This window comes from Orycteropus afer, unplaced genomic scaffold (genome assembly GCF_000298275.1).
Source record: "Orycteropus afer afer isolate SDZICR_OR568_19922 unplaced genomic scaffold, OryAfe1.0 scaffold00059, whole genome shotgun sequence".
NCBI lineage: Eukaryota > Metazoa > Chordata > Mammalia > Tubulidentata > Orycteropodidae > Orycteropus > Orycteropus afer.
In genome coordinates, this window is record NW_006921646.1 from 882,389 (window position 1) to 901,737 (window position 19,349).

At 47.2% G+C, this 19,349-nt stretch overlaps 1 protein-coding gene across 1 annotated transcript; it reads left to right on the forward strand.

Moving 5' to 3' along the window:
* The first annotated feature begins 1,951 nt into the window (after positions 1–1,951).
* Positions 1,952–17,377, forward strand: KIFC1 (kinesin family member C1). Its single transcript, XM_007939440.2, has 13 exons — positions 1,952–1,958; positions 2,073–2,150; positions 2,234–2,538; positions 11,956–12,069; positions 12,164–12,263; positions 12,805–12,858; positions 12,978–13,028; positions 13,240–13,640; positions 14,314–15,093; positions 15,370–15,660; positions 15,764–15,837; positions 15,978–16,053; positions 17,333–17,377. Exons 1-13 carry the CDS (start codon positions 1,952–1,954, stop codon positions 17,375–17,377), a joined length of 2,376 nt encoding a protein of 791 aa, XP_007937631.1.
* The last annotated feature ends 1,972 nt before the right edge of the window (positions 17,378–19,349 follow it).

Genomic DNA, 19,349 nt, shown 5'->3' on the forward strand with positions numbered 1-19,349 from the left:
CTGAGCCCATGGGTCCAGCAACTCACTCATGTGGAGTACTTCTTGTACTGACATTTGGTTTACAATGATAGAAAAATTGCGTTGATTAAGGGAAGGAGTCCACAGCCAATTATCATAAATGCTGCCAATAAGGTGGCAGTTCATACCCACCAGTCACTCCTCGGAAGGAAGACTGGGCAATCTACTTCTGTAGAGACACTGCCTCGGAAACTCGAGGGGTTGCTATGAGTTGGATTTGACTTGACAGCAGTGAGTTTGGTCTTTTTTTTTTTTTTGAAGGTGCATACCTATAAAAAGTTAAAGTGGTAAAAATTGTGATATATTTACAACAATTATTTTTTTAAACAAAGTGTACCTACTGAAGCTGCTTATGTACAACCAAATAACTCATGGATTGGTTGGAGGTTTCTTGGTTTGGAGGTTTAGAGTCATTGCTTCATGAGATATCCCAGTTAAATGGCTTAATATTGTGTTTAGTGCTTCTGTTCTACCTCCTAGTTCATTGTATAATGCCTGGGCTCTTAAAAGCTTACAAGTTGGCCCTTCCAAGGCACAGCAATTGGTCTATTCCTCTGGATCAACAGAGGTGGAAGGAGAACCAAGAATTGGAGGAGGAAATGGAATATGTGGCTAATTGCCTCCATAAACAACTGCCTCCTTTGCCATGAGATCAGAACTGTAGAGTGTCTGGCTATCACTACTGAACATTTTTTATCACAGATTCTATATTAGAATCCTGATCAAAAGGGGGAGAGGTGTAGAACAGAATTTAAAATTCTCATGCTCCACACTTTCTGAAGCCATGGATGCTGGATGAACCCCTGAAATATTGCCCTGAGATAATTTTTAATCCTTAAACCAAATATGGGAGCTCTGGTAGCATAGTGGCTAAGGCACTTGACTGCTAAGCAGAAGGCTGGCGGTTCAAACCCACCAGCCCCTCCTTGGAAGGAAGATGGGGCAATCTACTTCCATAGTGATACTGCCTCGGAAACTCAAGGAGGGGTCGCTATGAGTTGGGTCTGACTGGACGGCACATAACAACAACAACAAACCAAATATATCCCCTGAAGTCTTAAAGCCAAACAATAGTTTAACTAGTAAAGAATGTATGCCTTGAGAATTGAGCTTTTTAAAGATCTTTTGATATGAGATCAAACTGACAACAGAAACTCAGAAGATTAGATAGGAAATTTAGGGAACAATGAGTTTATGTCAATAGAGAGAGCAACAACTTACAAAAAAAAAGAATGGCTGCACAATTTGAGGAATATAGTCAATGTCACTGAAATGTACAAGTAAAATCTTACTGAGTGTATGTTCTTCTGCATGTATTCTCAACAACAAAAATTAATTATGTATTAGAAAAAAGGCTGTTATAGGCAGTGGGGGATACAGAAGTAACTTGGATTTTGAAGCTAATGGAAACTAGAAACACTCTCAACAAGGTCAGTATGACCTTGTACTTGTTACTTAGCCTTCTAAATCTTCATCTATTCTACAGATAACATATGCCAAGCACTTGGCGCATTGTAAGAGCTCAGTAAATTTTATCAATTATTAAATGAGATAATTCACGAGTAGCTCATCTGAAAATACTCCATAAATGGAAACAGTCAACCCTCCCTGGGTTAGAGGCTCAAAAGGCCCAAAGCCAGTACCCTGGCACTCAGGAACTGTGTAACGAGGGAGATTATAGAGAAAAATCATCTTCTCATGAACATGTAGCTCGCATGTTCACCGCTTCTATGGTGTGGCACATCGTACTCAGGGTCCCTAAATTTGATGAAAAATGACAAAACGACTGGAGAATGAACAGTCCCGCCACTCTCCTGTTTTCGTGCTGGCTCCAGCCCCTATTTCTGGGACCAGTTCAACCCAGCGGGCAGTCACTGCAACAAGAGGCCCTCACACAACCACCCAGTCCAGGCCAACCAGTGCACTCCCCACTATGACCGGTAGCGGGCGCTCGTCCTGCCCCGCTCCTGACATGAGTCCTCGATTACGCATGCGTGATTTCTTTCCTCCTGTCTCCTCTGCCCCTCCCTTTCCCCCCCCCCCACTTTGACCAGTTACGTTCGTGCGGCGTCTTTTACGCATTTCTGACGTACATGGGCGGCTAGGAGCGGAGCGAAAGTCCTGCACGATTCGTGCATGAGTGGCAGTGGGGCGAGAGAAGGAAACTGAGCCCAAAATTGCGCTAATTAGCCCACCTCCTGGCCGCCTGTGAAAGAGGAAGGAGGAGGTGCCGGCCGGGCGGGGTGTGGCCTCGACAGTCGGAGGGTGCTGCGATTGGTCCTCGGCTGTGGCGACATCGTCGATTGGCTTCTGCGTGCAGAGCCTGGTGAGAATGGGTGGCGGCCGTTTGAATTCAAAAGTGGCGGGTGTGGCACGGAGCTGGTAGCAGCCGATACCTTAGCTCAAGTGTTCTGCGTTGGGAGCGAGGGAGAGAACCTGGGTTCCGGGCTCCCAGCATTCTGTCTTCTTCCATTGCGCTCCCCTGGCGTCTGTGGGACGGAGCTGGACATGGAGCAGCGGGTGAGTAGTAGGGACTGACGCCGTTCTCCTGGCCCCAGGCCGGGATCTTGTGCGTACTTTCTGTCCCTACGGGGATGACAGCGAAAGTCCGCGCTCCGCGGTCTGTGCTCCACCCCGGGGATTGGAGGGAGGGGAGAGAGTGGAGATGGCTGGGAGCAGCCCCTGGAGTTTGGAGGGGGCGTCTGTCTGCCTTAAGTCATAGAAGTCCCTACTCCCTTCCTCACTTACATGTCTTCAGGATTTCCCATTTCGAATTTTCAGGTGAGAGCGCCATGTGAAAGATTGTTGTTGTTGTTATGTGCCGTTGAGTCGGCCCCGACTCACAGCGACGCCTCCTGGGTTTCCGAGGCAGTATCCTACCGAAGTAGATTGTCCAATCGTCCTTCCGAGGAGTGACTGGTGGGTTTGAACCGCCAGCCTTCTGGTTAGCAGTCAAGTGCTTTAGGCACTGATTAGGAGCTCTGGTGGCGTAGAGCCTAAGGCATTTGACTGCTAACCAAGGGGCGATGTAGGAAAGGAAGTCAGGTAACAGGGAATGGGATTGCGGCTCATGTTGCTTCTTGTTGGGACTGCTGTAAGGACTTTAACTTTGACTCTTTGAGATGGGGTGTCTTTGGACAGTTTTGAGGGAACAAAGCCATGATATGTTTCACATTTTAAGAGGATCACTCTGGCTGCTGTAGTGAGATTAGGCTATAAAGGGGTAAGGATAGAAACAAGGAGAACTGTTAGGGATGTGGCAGGATTTTAACCTTGCGCTATTGGTATTTTGTTGTGGGGGCCTGTCCTGTACGTTGTGGGATGTTTAGCAGTACCCCTGGTCTCTACCCATTAGATGTCTCTCCCCAGTCATGACAATCAAAAATGTCTTCACATATTGTCAATGTCCCCTTGGCAGACTGTAAAATTGCATATCGTTGAGAACCACTGGAATACAGTAATCTAGGTTAGAGATGATGGTGACTTGGATTAGGATGATAGCAGTAGTAAGAGGTGGTAGGATTCTGGATGTATTTTTAATGTAGTATCATCCATGCTTTACTGGCAGATTAGATGTAGTTTGTAAGAGAAAAAGAGGCTCCAGGATTTTTAGTTTGAGCAACTGAAGGATGGAGTTACTGTCACCTGAGATGAAGAAGTCTGCAAGAGGAACAAGTTTGAAGGGGATTGGACATCCAGAGGTCAGTTGGATGTGTTAAGTTTAACATGTTTATTTAACTTCAAAGTGGAGACATTGAGGAGGCAGTTTAGTATGCAAGTCTGGAGTTCAGGAGTGAGGTCTGAGCTGGAGATACAAATCTGAGAGTTGTCAGCATATCAGGGTATTTAAAGCCATGGAAGTGGACTATGAGTGTAGATAGAGAATAGAAAAACCACCATTAAAATTTGGGGAGATAAGGAAGACCTACCAGTGAGACAGGAAAACCAAAAGATGGTAGTATCCTGGAAGCTAAATGAAGAAAGTGTAGTAAGGATTGCTGGTCATATCAAATGCTGCTTACTGTGTTCAAGAAACCTGAAGGTGAAGAATTGATTAGCAACACTGGTGACCTTGAAGAAACAGGTTTGGTAGAGTGTTATTACTCAAAGCAACCCTATATGACAGAGTAGAATTCACCCTTAGGGTTGCCTAGCCTGTAATCTTTATGGGAAACCTGGTGGTGCAGTGGTTAAACACTTGGCTGCTAACCAGAAGTTCAGTGGTTTAAACCCACCAACAGCTCTCCAGGAGAAAGATGTGGCAGTCTGTTTCTGTGAAGATTATAGCCTTGGAAACCCTATAGGGCAGTTCTGCCCTGTCTTACAGGGTTGCTATGAATTGGAATCAACTCAGTGGCAACAGGTTTGGTTCTTTGGTTTAGGTTATCTTTACAGGAGTTTTTATCTCCTCCTGGTGGGCTCCAGCTCTGGTGGTGCAGTGCCTAAGGCATTTGATTGCCAATCAGAAGGTTGATGGTTCAAACCCACCATCCGCTCTGCAGAAGAAAGACTAGGCAATCTACTTCTGTAAAGATTTACCCCCTTGGAAACCCAATGGGGGTTGCTCTAAGTCGGAATCGACTCAATGGCAGTGGGTTTGGTTTGGTTTTTGGTGGGCTCGAACCAGAATCTTTCAGTTAGCATCCAAGCAGCTTTATCACTGTACCATCAGGGCTCCTTTTTGGTAGAGTGGTAGGGGGGTGAAAGCCTGATTAGAATGGGTTTGTTGTTGTTGTTATGTGCCATTGAGTTGGACCCAATTCATAGCGACCCCTCCTTGGGTTTCCGAAGCAGTATCGCTACAGAAATAGATTGCCTAACCTTCCTTCCGAGGAGTGGCTGGTGGGTTTGAACCGCCAGCCATCTGGTTAGCAGTCAAATGCCTTAGGCACTATGCTACTAGCGCTCCTAGAATGGGTTTAGGAGAGAAATTAAAAATAGTGAGTACTATATAGATAGCACTTTCGAGGAATTTTGCCACAAAGGGCAGCAAAAAAAGTAAAAAAATAAAACCCTTTGCCATTGTGTTAATTCCTATAAGACAGGGTAGAACTGCTCTTTAGGGTTTCCAAGGCTATAAATCTTTATGGGAGCAGACTGCCAGGTCAACTGGGATCAAAAGAAGGGGGGTTTTTTAGGTAGAAAGAAATAATAGCATGTGTCCTGATAGGGCTGTGTACTCTCTAGTGAGAAGTCACTGGTGTCTAGAAGGGTAGACAGCAATGTTCCTGAGTAGCAGCTGAGAGGGTTGGGATCTGAACAATGATTGGAAGGACTGCCTTAGGAGCAGGTCATCCACCTATGATCTTGTAGTCAAGTGGACTTAGGAGGGGTTGGATTAGCATCTTTTTTTTTTTTTTACAAACGGCTAAGAGCTTATGTTTCTCATTGTTATTGTGTCTAGTTTTGGGGATGGGATTAAAATAAATACTGTACTGTACTCTGTGGAGTTTTCTTGAATGAATAATCCTTGAGCACATTTGCTAGATTCAGAGGTGGAAGTCTTTAGTAAATCCACTGAGGTAATGTAGAGAGGAGAAAGGCACAAGTTATAAACAAACATATTTAGCGTTTGCTCTTGAAGTACTTAAAGAAAAATTTGTTTTTCGTACTACATTTGATTAAACTGAATTAAAATCAGTATTCTTTGTATACATACCTGCAGGTGACAGAAAACAGATGCCATTCATTCATTCATTCATTCATACCTCTAATTTGTGTAGAAGCTAATGGTTTGGATGTATCACAGTATATTTAATGATGGATGTTTTATTTTATTCCTTGAAAGATCTGTATTGAGTCCTCTCATGTAGCAGACATTGTACTAGACCTCTGGTTATATAGTTGTGAACAAAACAGTCATGACCTCGTGGCCCTCACATTCTGGTGGAGGAGAGACAACAAATAATTAACAATAACAACAAAAAAAATTTAAACCCAGGGTGAATTAATAGAGGGCATCAAGTTTTTTCAGTTTTCTCTATAATGGTTCTCAGTGAACATCTTTGGATATATCTCATTATGTCACCAGTAGCTCAAACTCACCTTCCCAAAGCTGAATTTGTTGTTGTTGTTATATGCTGTGGAATCGGACCCAACTCATAGTGACCCCTCCTTGGGTTTCCGAGGCAGTATCACTACGGAAGTAGATTGCCCCATTTTCCTTCTGAGGAGTGGCTGGTGGGTTTGAACTGCCAGCCTTCTGATTAGCAGTCAGGTGCCTTAGGCACTACGCTACCAGAGCTCCCAACTTTAGCATCTTAGAAACCAACTTTTAGATTCACAGAGTCTCTCCGTGTTATTTCTTACAACTGCATGTGAATCTACAATGATCTTAAAATTAAAAGTTTAATTAAAACAAAACAAACCCAACCCTTCTTCTTGTGATCTCAGGTAATGGAACCATGGCAGGCACCTTGGAGTCAGCCTGGAATCCATCTCTCTAATTGCTTGCCCTCAACCTTCCTTCCCCCAACCTAGCTTCTAGTCAGGGCAATTCTTGGTTTCACATAGTCTGTCTCCTCTTCTTCATCCCTACTTCCTGGCTTTATGTAGACTCATCTAGTTCTCTTAGATGGATTTCTGCTAAGCCTTCAAGCTCCTAGAACAGCCTCTTAACTGAATTTCATGAGAATTAAGCTCTAATGCCCCATGGCAGCTTTGTATCTAGTGAATTAATTTCTCACTTAGGCATTTAGGATGGTATGATCTGTGTGCATTATTTGGGAGAATTGAGAAAATAGATAATTTTCTATAGGATTTTATTTATTGCATTATTCCAGTTTGGAAAGACTGCCCTGGCAAGTAAGCGCCAGGAGAGTGGGAACTTTGTTAATGTTCATTACTCAATCCTCAGTACCTAGAACAACATCTGCCACAGGAAGACTGTCAACAAATCTTTGTTGAATGAATGAATAATACAGACTTTCTGTCAGTGATGCTTCTTCTCTTCTGTTGTTAGGTACTGTTGAGTTGGGTCCAACTCATAGCGAGCCTATCGCAAAAAGGGTATGGAGGCGACATCTTCTGACCTCCTCTAATTTCACAAGAGAAAGACAGAACCACCATCAACAGCCCCAAGCTTAGTCCGATGAGGCCAGACATGCCGCCACCCTCCAGCCTTTTACCAATTCTGACACCAACCGTCCCTCCCAAGGCACTCGCTACTTCTCTGCAGTGGCCACACAGAACTCACAGACAATACTCACGATTATGGGGTTTATTTGGGAAGTAACGGGCTACAATTCAGGTCAGGATATAATTCTTTCATCAGGACAGTCTTCTCTCTGCTATGCCCTCAGGTGTGCCTCTCTGGTCCTTGGCTTCTCAACCTCGCCTCTGCCCTACTCAGGCAAATGTTACAAAGCTCTTTTAACTCTGCCGATAGGTATGCCTAGGTGTACCCCACTCCACCAGCAAGACTCCTGTCCAAGGGCACTCAGCTTTCTCACTCCATGGGCCAGTTAAGCCCGCTGCTCTGTCTTATGCCTCTTGGTTCCACTGCCAGGGGGTTTCTCTGCTGGGGTGTCTCTCTGCTGGAGCTTCTCTAACAAGGAGGAACAGCGCAGGGATCTCAGTCCAAGAAAGCACTCTATTTCATCTCCAGCTCTTCTCTATTGATGGCAGTGAGATCCCCTCTCTCCCTCTGTTGTTGTTGTGTGCCAATGAGTCAGACCCGACTCATAGCAACTCCTCCTTGGGTTTCCAAGGTGGTATCACTATGGAAGTATATCGCCCAACCTTCCTTCTGAGGAGTGGCTAGTGGGTTTGAACCGCCAGCCTTCCGGCTAGTAGCCAAGCGCCTCAGGCACTACTCTACCAGAGCTCCTTCTCTGCCTCTAGGAGGGTTTATTTTAAGCCTGGCAGAGTGACAAAACTAACCAATCCCAACATCAGAGTTCTACACACCTTACTTGCATGATCCTACCCAGTAATCCGGTGGGAGTTATAAGGATTATGGCTAGAAAAGCCATACCAAGTAATTCACTGCACCACACCTATGTATAACAGAACAAAGTATTGCCCAGCCCTGCACCTCAAGCTTCCTCCTCCTCTGCCTCCATTCATTCTTCACATTGTTGACTGTTCACTTTTTTTTTTTTTTAATTACTGTTTCATTGTGGTAACGATACATATAACAAAACATTTCCAGTTCAACATTTTTTACATGTACAATTCAATGGTGTTTTGTTCATCATGTTGTACATCTGTCACCACCATCCATTTCCAGATTATTCCATCACTATTAAGTGAAACTCAGTGCCCCCCGTGAGCAGTGATTCCCCATTTCCTCCTCCCTCCCACCCCTGGTAATCACTAATAACACAGTTTACTTTTTCTTTTTTAAACATAAGTTTACTTTGTCAGTACAAAACTAATCATGTCATTCCTGATTAAAACACATCAGGGTCCCTTCTCCCTGCAGTAAACTCTAAAGTCCTTATCATGGCATACCATCCGCCATAATCTATTTCTTTCTGCCGTTGTTCTCATCTCCCCACTTTCTAGGCACATCCCATGGGTTCAATAAATAGTGCAGTTTGTTGCTCTTTGCTTTTTGCCTGGGTGCTCCTCTTGGCCTCCAAATCCCTCCAGTCAACTCTTTCACATCCTCAAAAGTCAGCCTAAAAATACCTTTTAGAAGTGTTCTCCAATACTCCCAACCTGAGCTGGATATCCATGCCCTCCTCTGGGCTCCATTTATGATAATACTCAGTAAAGTTTTAATCATCTCTTTAAATGATTCTCTTCCCCACTGTCCTATGAGCATCTTGAGGGCATGGACCATGTCTTTTTTTGTGTTACTTCAGAACCCAGTTCATTCCCTAGTACTTTGGACAGGCACTTAGTAAATAGTGAATGAAGTAAGCTGAGGGCAGGGAGAGATTGGCCTTGGAATTAAAAATCACTGCCTTAGTTATCTGTGGAGCTGTGGTGGCATAGTGCCTAAGGCATTTGACTGCTAACCATAAGGTTGGCGGTCCTAGTTATCTAGTGCTGCTATAACAGAAACACTACAAGTGGGTAACTCTAATGAACAGAAATTTATTTTCTCACAGTTTAGGAGCTTAGGAGTCTGGACTCAGGGCGCCAGCTCCATGGGAAGGCGTTCTCCCTCTGGTGGCTCTGGGGAAAGGTCCTTGTCCTTGGTTCCTTAGTGGTCTTCATGTGGCATAGCATCTGTCTGCCCCCAGTTCTGCTTCTTTGCTTGCTTGTTTAATCTCTTTTATATCTCAAAAGAGGTTGATTTAAGATACACCCTATACTAATACTGCCTCATTAACATAAAACAACCCATTCCCAAATGGGATTATAATCACAGGTATAGGGGTTAGGATGTTCAACACATTTTTGGGGGAGACAGTTCAATCCATTATCAGTTACCTATAGTGAAAATCAGAAGTCAAGTGAAACATAGTACTTTCCTGATGGCAGGATAGGAGTAGAGTGACCAACCACCTGAGTTTGTCTAGGAATGCCCCACTTTTTAGCATTGAAAATTCTGTCTTTAGAATCCTCTCTGTTCTGGGAAAACCAAGACAATTGGTCACCCGATATAGCCATAACCATTGGATGGGCATAATCACCAGGCAGTGAATTAGGCTACATAATGAAGAGAGTCTTTCTCTTTCTTTCTCATTGCTCTCACTTCATACCTGTACTTTGGTGGTCTCCAAACTGGTCATGCTACTTCTTAGCCCTCCCCATGCATGGTAGCCTACTTACAACTTAGTATTATTCTTTTAAGACTCATTAATAACCTGTAATATGCAGAGGACTCAGCCTTGCTTTTGTCACTCACTGATGAAGTACTTACTGATGAAGATCAAAGACTATAACCTTCAGTATGGATTATACTTAAACATAAAGAAAACAAAAATCCTCACAACTAGACCAATAACCAACTATGATAAACAGAAAAGATTGAAGTTATTAAGGATTTCATTTTACTTGGATCCACAATCAATGCCCATGGAAGCAACAGTCATGAAATCAAACAACGTATTGCATTAGGCAAATCTGCTACAAAAGACCTCTTTAAAGTGTTGAAAAGCAAAGATGTCACTTTGAAGAATAAGGTGCACTTGACCAAGACCATGGTATTTTCAGTCACTTCATATGCATGCAAAAGCTGAACAGTGACTAAGGAAGACCAAAGAATTGATGCCTTTGAATTATGGTATTGGTGAAGAATACTGAATATACCATGGACTGCCAGAAGAATGAACAAATCTGTCTTGAGAGAAGAATGCTCCTGAGAAATGAGGATGGCGAGACTTGAGCTTGTGTACTTTAGACTGGACATGTCCCTGGAGAAGGATGTCATGCTAGGTGAAGTAGAGGGTCAGCAAAAAAGGGGAAGAGCCTCAAACAGATGGATTGACACCGTGGCTGGAGCAGTGGGCTCAAGCACAGCAATGACTCTGAGGGCGGCACAGGATCAGCGGCGTTTTGTTCTGTTACATAGTGTCGTTATGAGTCAGAACCACCTTAACAGCGCCTACAGCAATAACATTTTTAATGATAGGCTCCTTTGTATATTTTTCTAGTCAGAAACTAGCTGGCTTTCCGTGATACGCAGGCATAAAGCCTAAATCCTCTGTAGCCTGGCATCAAAGCCCTATAAGGCAGTATGGTCCAATAGTTTAAAACGTGGCCCTTTGAACCAAGACAATCTAGTCTTTAACTCTGTTGTTGTTGTTGTTATGTGCCGTCGAGTCGGCCCCGATTCATAACGACCCCTCCTTGGGTTTCCAAGGCAGTATCACTACGGAAGTAGGATTGCCCAACCTTCCTTCCGAGGAGTGGCTGGTGGGTTTGAACCGCCAGCCTTCTGGTTAGCAGGCAAGTGCTTTAGCCACTATGCTACCAGAGCTCCTTCTTTAACCCTAGCTCTGCCTTTTACTGATGACCTTATATAAATTATTTTACCTCTCAGTATCTTCATTCCCTCACCTGCAAAATGAGGCTAATAATAGCATCTCCTTAATGGGCTAATGTACAGATTAAGTATTTTGATATAGGTAGTATTAGTTTCCTAGGGCCACCATAACAAAATACCACAAACTAGGTGGCTTAAAACAAAATAAATTTATTGTCACACAGTTTTGCAGGCTAGTAGTCCAAATTTAGGTTGTCTATAGGGCCATGCTCTCGCTGAAGGCTCTAGGGAAAAATCCTTTCTTGCCTCTTTCTTAGCCCCGGATCCCTGGCAATCCTTGGTGATCCTTGGTGTTCCATGGCTGGCGGCAGCATCACTCTAACATCTGCCTCTATCTTCACATGGCCATCTTCCCCCTGTGTCTATGTTTCTTTTTCTCTTTTTGTAAGGACACCAGTCATAATTGGATTTAGGGTTCACCTGACTACAATATGACCTCATATTAACCAGTATCTTCAAAGACTCCATTTCCAAACAAGGTTGCATTCACAGGTATCAGGGATTAGGACTTCAACATATCTTTTTCAGGACACAAGTAAAGCATTTCAAATAGAACCCAATAAATGTTAACTGCTCCTCCCAGCCAGTCGTCAGCCTTATTGATCTTCCACTCTCTCTCCTATTTATGATTCTCAGCTCTAGCTAAAAGAGTCTATTGGTTTTCCAGCCATACCATGTGCATGTTTGAATTTTCACCTTCTATAAGGAGTATCCATTCCTCTCAACTTAAGTATTCCCCTTAAAATTAACTAAAGTCTAATGTTCTTTTAGCTTTTCCCTTACAGATTGCTCCCGTTTTTAGGTTATGTTTCACTTCTACCCAGGCTATTTGGCTGGCATGTAATCTGTGAGTACCAGCTTTTGGCACAAAAGGTACTCAATTGTTGATGGTGACGTTGAGAATTGATGCTGGGGCCAAGATGGAGGATGGGGGACAGTTCTTGGGATATTTGCACTCCAGCATGTTGTATTTATGGTCTCTCTTTTCCCAGCAGAGGCACCCCCTGTTGGAAGTGAAAGGGAAAAAGGCTTCTTCTCGACTACCTCTCCCAGGAAGCAGGCTCAAGAGGGGCCCTGACCAGATGGAGAATGCCTTAGAGCCTGAGAAGGTGAGCTGATTCAGAGAGCTGTGGATGTCTACGTGTGTGTAAACCAAGCAGGGAGGGTAGGGTAACTATGGATCCCATTCTTGTCTTTCCCCAGAAACGGATACGAGGCCTGGGCACAGTGTCCCAAATTGCCACATCCCACCCCAGAGCACCACCCCTAACTGTAGTACCACAGACACAAGGCCAGACTGCAGGTGGGTTGCTAGGACTGGACAGGGACCAACAGCCCGCAAGTCCAGGGCTCTCCAACTTACTTCATTCTTTTCTTTCAATTTTTATTTATTTTGAATAAGTAACACATCTCACCTGGTTCAAAATTCAAAAGGTACAAAGCTTGTTATACAGTGAAGTCTCCCTCCTACCTCATTTCCGTAGCCATCCAATTTCCCCCTACAAAGGCAAGTATGTATCCTTCAAAGATTATTCCATGGATGCTAAAGCAAATAGGGACATATTCCCTCGATTTTTTTTTTTTTTTTTTTTCTTTTTTCCCTACACAACTGATAGCATACTTTACACAGGGTTCTGCTCCCTGCTTCTTTTTGCTTATCTTGGTCCAACTATTGGCATAATAATTGGCCATTAGAAGCTGGCCAGACTTAGGGGAGGAGAGGAGTTAACTCATTTCTGATCCTCAGAAATGGCAACACTTCTGTTCCCAGCCTGGCCAGTGTACATGCCACCCTGAAGATGATTAATTGTTCTACTTTTTTTCCCTCTCCCATCTCCCGACAGCCCAGAAAGTCCCTAGGAAAACAGGACTGCGGTGTTCAACAGCTATTGCTACAGGTAATAAATATGACTTAAAAGCCGGACTGAGAGGGGGTTTGGATATGTGTGTGGGAGAATATTGAAGTTGGAAGGACACTGGTCCTATAATCCCCCATGTCAACTCCCTAATTCCCTAGTGTCAAAGAGCAAGAAGCCAGTTGCTGCTGTTCCTGCCCAGAAGCCTGAAAGTAGGTAACAAACATACCTATTGGATGAGAGGGTAGGCTGTTGAGATAGGGGAAAGGAGGTGGTGAATACCTAGAAAAATCTATTATCTATTTGGTATTTTTCCTATCTGGAAAGGAAGACCATAGATGTGGCACTAGGTCTGGGGGCCCTAAATGCTAGAAGGACTTTGTCCTTTGTCACTGACCTCTGTCTTTTCCGTACTCATCTTAGCATCAGCTGTTCCTCCCATAGTGGGAGGGAAGAAACCTAGCAAACGTCCAGCCTGGGACTTAAAGGGTCAGTTAGGTGACCTAAATGTAGAGCTGAAACGCTACCGTGAGAGGACTCAAATGTTGAACCAGGAGAACCAACAGCTGCGAGCCCAGCTTGAAGAAGCTCAGCAACAGGCCAAGACCCTGGGGGAAGAACGCAGGACTTTAGAAGAAGAGTTAGCCAGGGTGCGAGCTAAGGCAGAGCAAGGCCAACAGGAGCTAGGGAACCTGAGCGCCCGTGTGCTGGAGCTGGAAGAGCGGCTGGGCACACAGGAGGGCTTGGTGCAAGAGCTTCAGAAAGAACAGTTGGAATTGCAGGAGGAGCGGAGAGGATTGGCTACCCGGCTGGAGGAGCAGGAGGTAAGGGCTAGATTCTCAACAAATGCTAACCCTTTTTTTTGGCACAGGATATACAACCCCCACAGACACACACCTTCCAGGTTCCCCTGAAGCCTCTTTTGTCTCAGAATCCCTGACCACCTACCTCCAGCAGTATACCTCTGTCTTCTAGCCATCTCCACCCCAGTCTACTCCTGACTGTCTTGCTTTCTGCTCCATTGCTCCCTATTCTCAACTCTGTTTTCATAGCTCATGCCTAGTCCTCCATCCCACTCTTTTTCTTTTAGGTCACCATCTTGATCAAAAATTGCTATGGCACTCCCTTTCCCATTTGTCCCTTTCTTGGTGAGCACCAACTGGATTAAATTATTTGCAGTCCCTCATATGACTGAACTCACTTTTGCATTTTGCATATGGGGTCCCCTTTTTCTGGAATTTTCTTTCTCTTCTCCATTCCCTTGGTTCACTCCTATACTTTTGGGTCTCAACTTAGATATCACTTTTCTTGTGCCCCTCCTGGATATTCCCATATCAATCCCTATCCTAGCACGAGTCCCTATTTCTTTATGTCTCTTTTCCTCACCAGACCGAATTCCTTGGGAGCAGGGACCCCACCTTCACCCCATCTTGGCCCTGTGACTTGTTCTTATTCTTGGTTTTATCTTACTCTTTCCATATGTTCTGCTCTGGGCAGAGAAGGCTGCAAGCATCAGAAGTGGCTCTGTCAAGCAGCAGAGCAGAGGTGGTATCTCTGCGCCAGGAGACTGCAACCCAGGTGGCTTTACTGACCGAGCGAGGAGAGCGTCTTCATGGACTGGAGATGGAGCGCCGACGACTACATAATCAGCTGCAGGAACTCAAGGGCAATATCCGTGTATTTTGCCGGGTCCGCCCAGTCCTTCCAGGGGAGCCCACCCCGCCCCCTGGCCTCCTCCTGTTTCCTGCTGGTCCTGGTGGACCTTCTGATCCTCCAACCCGTCTTACCCTCTCCCGGTCTGATGAACGGCGTGGGACCCTGAATGGGGCGCCAGCCCCTTGCACCCGCCATGACTTTTCCTTTGACCGAGTATTCCCCCCAGGGAGTGGACAAGAAGAAGTGTTTGAGGAGATTGCCATGCTTGTCCAGTCAGCCCTGGATGGCTATCCAGTGTGCATCTTTGCTTATGGCCAAACAGGCAGTGGCAAAACCTTCACAATGGAGGGTGGGCTTGGGGGAGACCCCCAGGTAGAAGGGCTGATACCCCGGGCCCTGCGGCACCTCTTCTCTGTGGCCCAGGAGCTGAGTGACCAGGGCTGGGCATACAGCTTCGTGGCAAGCTATGTAGAGATCTACAATGAGACCGTCCGAGACCTGCTGGCCACTGGGGCTCGGAAGGGACAGGGAGGCGAGTGCAAGATTCGTCGGGCTGGGCCAGGGAGTGAGGAGCTTACTGTCACCAATGCCCGATATGTCCCCGTCTCCTGTGAGAAAGAGGTACAGACCCATGGGCACTGGGACTGGGAAATGGGAAAGAGTGGACAGGGTGACCTAGGAGGTAGATGGAGAAAAGAGCAAGAGAAAGTTGAAGGATAAAGGATGAGATTAGAGTGAGGGGAGGTGGCCACATTCAGTTTTAGCTGGTGGGCTTTAAGGTAGATGTGCTTTAACAGAACCAGGGGGCGGAATGGAGTGATGCAGCTGCTGAAGCAAGAGGGTTTGCCTGTAGCATCTCAGGTTTTCTATCTTTCCCCTTCTGCTCCCCATCCCCAGGTGGAAGCCCTGCTCCATCTGGCCTGCCAGAACCGGGCTGTAGCCTGCACAGCCCAGAATGAACGATCATCACGCAGCCACAGTGTGTTCCAGCTGCAGATCACTGGGGAGCACACTAGCCGGGGCTTACAGTGTGGGGCCCCCCTCAGTCTGGTAGATCTAGCTGGGAGTGAGCGGCTAGACCCTGGCTTAGCCCTTGGTGCTGAGGAACGGGAACGGCTTCGGGAAACGCAGGCCATTAACAGCAGCCTGTCCACACTGGGGCTGGTCATCATGGCCCTGAGCAACAAGGTGGGAATATTTGGAGGGGGCACATGAGACCTGGGGGGAGGTTGGGTCTGCCTATGCTAAACCCTTCTCTGTCCTAACCACTTGTTCTCCCTCAACCCTCTAGGAGTCCCATGTGCCCTACCGGAACAGCAAGCTCACCTACCTGCTACAGAACTCTTTGGGTGGCAATGCTAAGATGTGAGTGAAAGGGGCAGATGGAAGGTATGGGGTAGGCACTGAGATGGGACAGATGTTCAGGGTTGGGAAAGGAAGAGAGCTGGTCCAGCCTCTGTCCAGCCATCGATAATGAGGTTTGGCCCCCTCTTGTCTTTTCACAGGCTCATGTTTGTGAACATTTCCCCCCTAGAAGAGAACAGCTCCGAGTCCCTCAATTCCCTGCGTTTTGCCTCCAAGGTAAGAGTATCACTAAGCCCAGGCCCTCTCAAGACCCCTTCTCAATTACAACCCTTTCTGTCCTCGGGGACAGGGAGGGAAGGGGTGTCATGTAGCATGTTCATCCAGAAAGGATTTACATTTGCTTTAGCCAGATATCTGGGGCTTTACCCACCTTGATCCATTTTAAAATATTGGCTTTTGGGTTTTTTTAAAGTAGGTTTTTTAAAAGGTCAAACTATATAGACAGCTATCCACAACACTTGAAGTTTTGCTACCAACCCCATTTTCCTACCCCACCTGCCCTGCATACAGGGTACTTTTTATCATTTTCTTATTTATCCTTCCAGTTTCTTTTTGCAAATACAAGCTATATACATGTTCTTATTCTCATTTTTATGTGAAAGCTCTCTTAACCTTCCCCTTTCTCATATGTGGGTGTGTGTGTGTGTATACACACACACACACACAGGAGCTCTGGTGGCGTAGTGCTTAAGGCATTTGACTGCTAACCAGAAGGCTGGCAGTTCAAACGCACCAGCCACTCCTCAGAAGGAAGATGGGGCAATCTACTTCCGTAGTGATACTGCCTCGGAAACCCAAGGAGGGGTCGCTATGAGTCGGGTCCGACTCGACGACAGTAAGTCGTCACACACACACACACATAAACACACACAAACACACATATATACGTATCACTATAATGTTAAGCAAAACAACTAAGGGGTAGAAATACCTATATATTTCTGCCCCTTATTTTTTTGCTTAATGATATAGCTCCAAGAGTACCCCCATCAACACACAGATGGGTCTGTTTGGCATACCACTGTGTGGCTGCATCAAAATTTATCCACCAGTTCCCTCTGCTGGAGACTTGGATTTATTCCATTCTTTTACTATTACAAACAAGGCCATTCTGATTAACCTTGCACATATATCATTTTGTATTTGTTTAGTTATATCTATGGGAGAAATTCCTAGAAGTGAGATTGCTGGATCAAAAGAGACATGAGTTTTTCGAGACCATTCCAAAAGGTGTGGATTCAGGTTCCAAACTCCATGAGAGTCAGTTAGTTGATTGCCATGAATTTTTGAGGTTTGTGCTCTCTCCAGCAGTCAAGTGGACATCAGAGAACTAACTAGACCTAGAACCAGCCTGAGCTTACCTCCAGAGACCCTATTTCATTATTCTCTGAGGGCAGCCACTAGCATTAGAAGCTATGAGAGAGGTCTCAGGAAAACTGTTCTTTTGATTACTTTGCAATTTTGCAATTTTTTTTTTAATCTTACCTGCTCACAGGTGAACCAGTGTGTTATTGGTACTGCCCAGGCCAACAGGAAATGAAGATGGATCCAGATCCTTTGGAGGGGGGTGTTTGTCCATGTGTGCCTCTGTGTGTTTTGAGGGAGAGGGATCCTTCATGGGGAAGGCAGGGTGAGGAAGGCTGTGTACCAGGGCCTATCAAATAAAGACTTTTTTAAAAAATAAATAAATAAAGGTATTATTAGCAGATACCCAAGGAGGGAGATATTTTTCGTATCTAAAGATGGAAACCGTTGCTCTTCCCACTCTGGGGTGGGTGGGTGGGTGGGTGTGTGTGTGTGTTGAGGGCTGCAGTTTTCCTCCGGGATGGGCCTTCCGCTGAAGTGAGGGGAACTTCAGTTCTTTGTGGTTTTGGACTCTGGTCAGGCCTGCCTCCACTTCACCTAATGCCCCTTCCCTCGTCATATTCATGAAGGAAGTGTGTCCATTAGTTATTCATAGCCCCACCATGATCGCCACTGTTTTGCCCTGATCATCGGCCACGCCAGCCCCAGGCAGAAACTCCTTTGGTGGATGTGGGAACACGAATTGAGGGGCGGGGACTACCCGGCACTCCGCAAACTGCTGGCTTTTCCCGCCCTTTCCCAGCCTTCCTGTTCGAATCGCCAGGGTTCTGTCCTGCCGCCGCTCATTGGCCGGCTCTCGGTTACGTCATTGGCATTATCTCTACTCGTCCTTGCCCTAGCCCTCAAAGTCCGGGGCGGGACGTACTCGGGGAGCGGGAGCGCGCGCCCGCCGAATCCCTCGCGCCAACAGCCAACGGCCGCCGCCCCGTAAAGGAGGGGCTCAGTCTTCCCAGGTGCCGCGCGCGGGAGGGGCCACGCGTGCGCAGAAGCGCCACGGGGGGGGGAACCAACTTGCCACAGAGAGGGCGGGGCCCGGGGCAATGGCGAGAGAAGGGCGGGGCACTCGAGGGAGGAGGGCGTGGCGGGGGCAAGGGGAAGGGTGAATGGAGGGCGGTGCCATGAGCTGGGGCCGGAGGGCGGGACTTTGAGTAACCAAGTCGCGGGGGGGGGGGGTAGTTAACGGATGTGGCATGGGGTGGGGGACCAGACCCGAGGCAGACTGCCAGGAGGGGGGATTCCCTCTTGCCCCGCGGGCGGGTCTCCCGTCGGAGGAAGAGGCTGTGGGGATTCCCTCTCCCTTCAGGTCCGACTGTCCGCCTGCCCCAGCCGCGGAGGGGGCCCGGTGCGCTCAGCGCCCTCCAGGCTTGCTGGAGGTGAGGGAGGTGGGGTGAGGTGGTGCCCGCCCCCCCACGGCTCCTCCTTTCCCCCGGCCCTCCCCTCCCACTACCCTCCCCCTAGTCGGTCCGTCCCTCCCCTCCCTCCCCCCGCCGCCTCCTCCTGCCGCTGCCGCTGCTTTGGCTGCTGCGTCATACGCCCCGGAGCCGCCGGGACGGAGGGGCTGGGCCTGGGGACCCCCCGGCTTTTGCCTGCACGCCCTCCGACGCCCGGACGTTCCCTCCCCGCGCGGGGGGCTCGCCTAGATCTCCCACGGCTGCTCCTGCCGGGCTCCCGTCGGCCCCAGCTGTCACCGGTAAGGAGGCTACAGGAGGCGCCAGTGTGTGGGGGGGGAGCAGGGAGCCGGGGGTCGGCGCGCAGAGCGCAGGCAGGGGAGCCCACGCCGCCTGGGTATGGGGTTGGCCAGGCCGACTCAAGTCCCGTCTTGGACTCGCCCGTCGTGGGGAATAGAGACGGAGATGGGACACGCCCCCCTCCCGGGGCACTCAGGGAAGTTGTCTAACCCAGGGGCAGGGAGCCCCAAATTTGAGGGTGACCTAACATAACCCGGCACCAGGGTGATTGTTCTGAATGAAACCCGCGGGCCTGGGAAGGCCGTCGTTTCTGAGAGACTCTGGAAAATATCTCCAGGAAAGCTCCCAAAACACATCTTTGGACAACCAGGCACCCCGGTTATGATACCTCTAAACAGCATGGGAAGGTGACTGTAGGAACTGAGTAACCTTTTTTCTTCAACCATCATTTCTCCTAAA

What these genes read in the sequence shown, in the direction of transcription:
- KIFC1 (XM_007939440.2), top strand. An exon ending in GCGAAAGTCCTGCACGATTC is followed by an intron (nt 2,151 to 2,233) that starts GTGCATGAGTGG and finishes CGCCTGTGAAAG; the next exon opens with AGGAAGGAGGAGGTGCCGGC. An exon ending in AGCTGGACATGGAGCAGCGG is followed by an intron (nt 2,539 to 11,955) that starts GTGAGTAGTAGG and finishes TTTTCCCAGCAG; the next exon opens with AGGCACCCCCTGTTGGAAGT.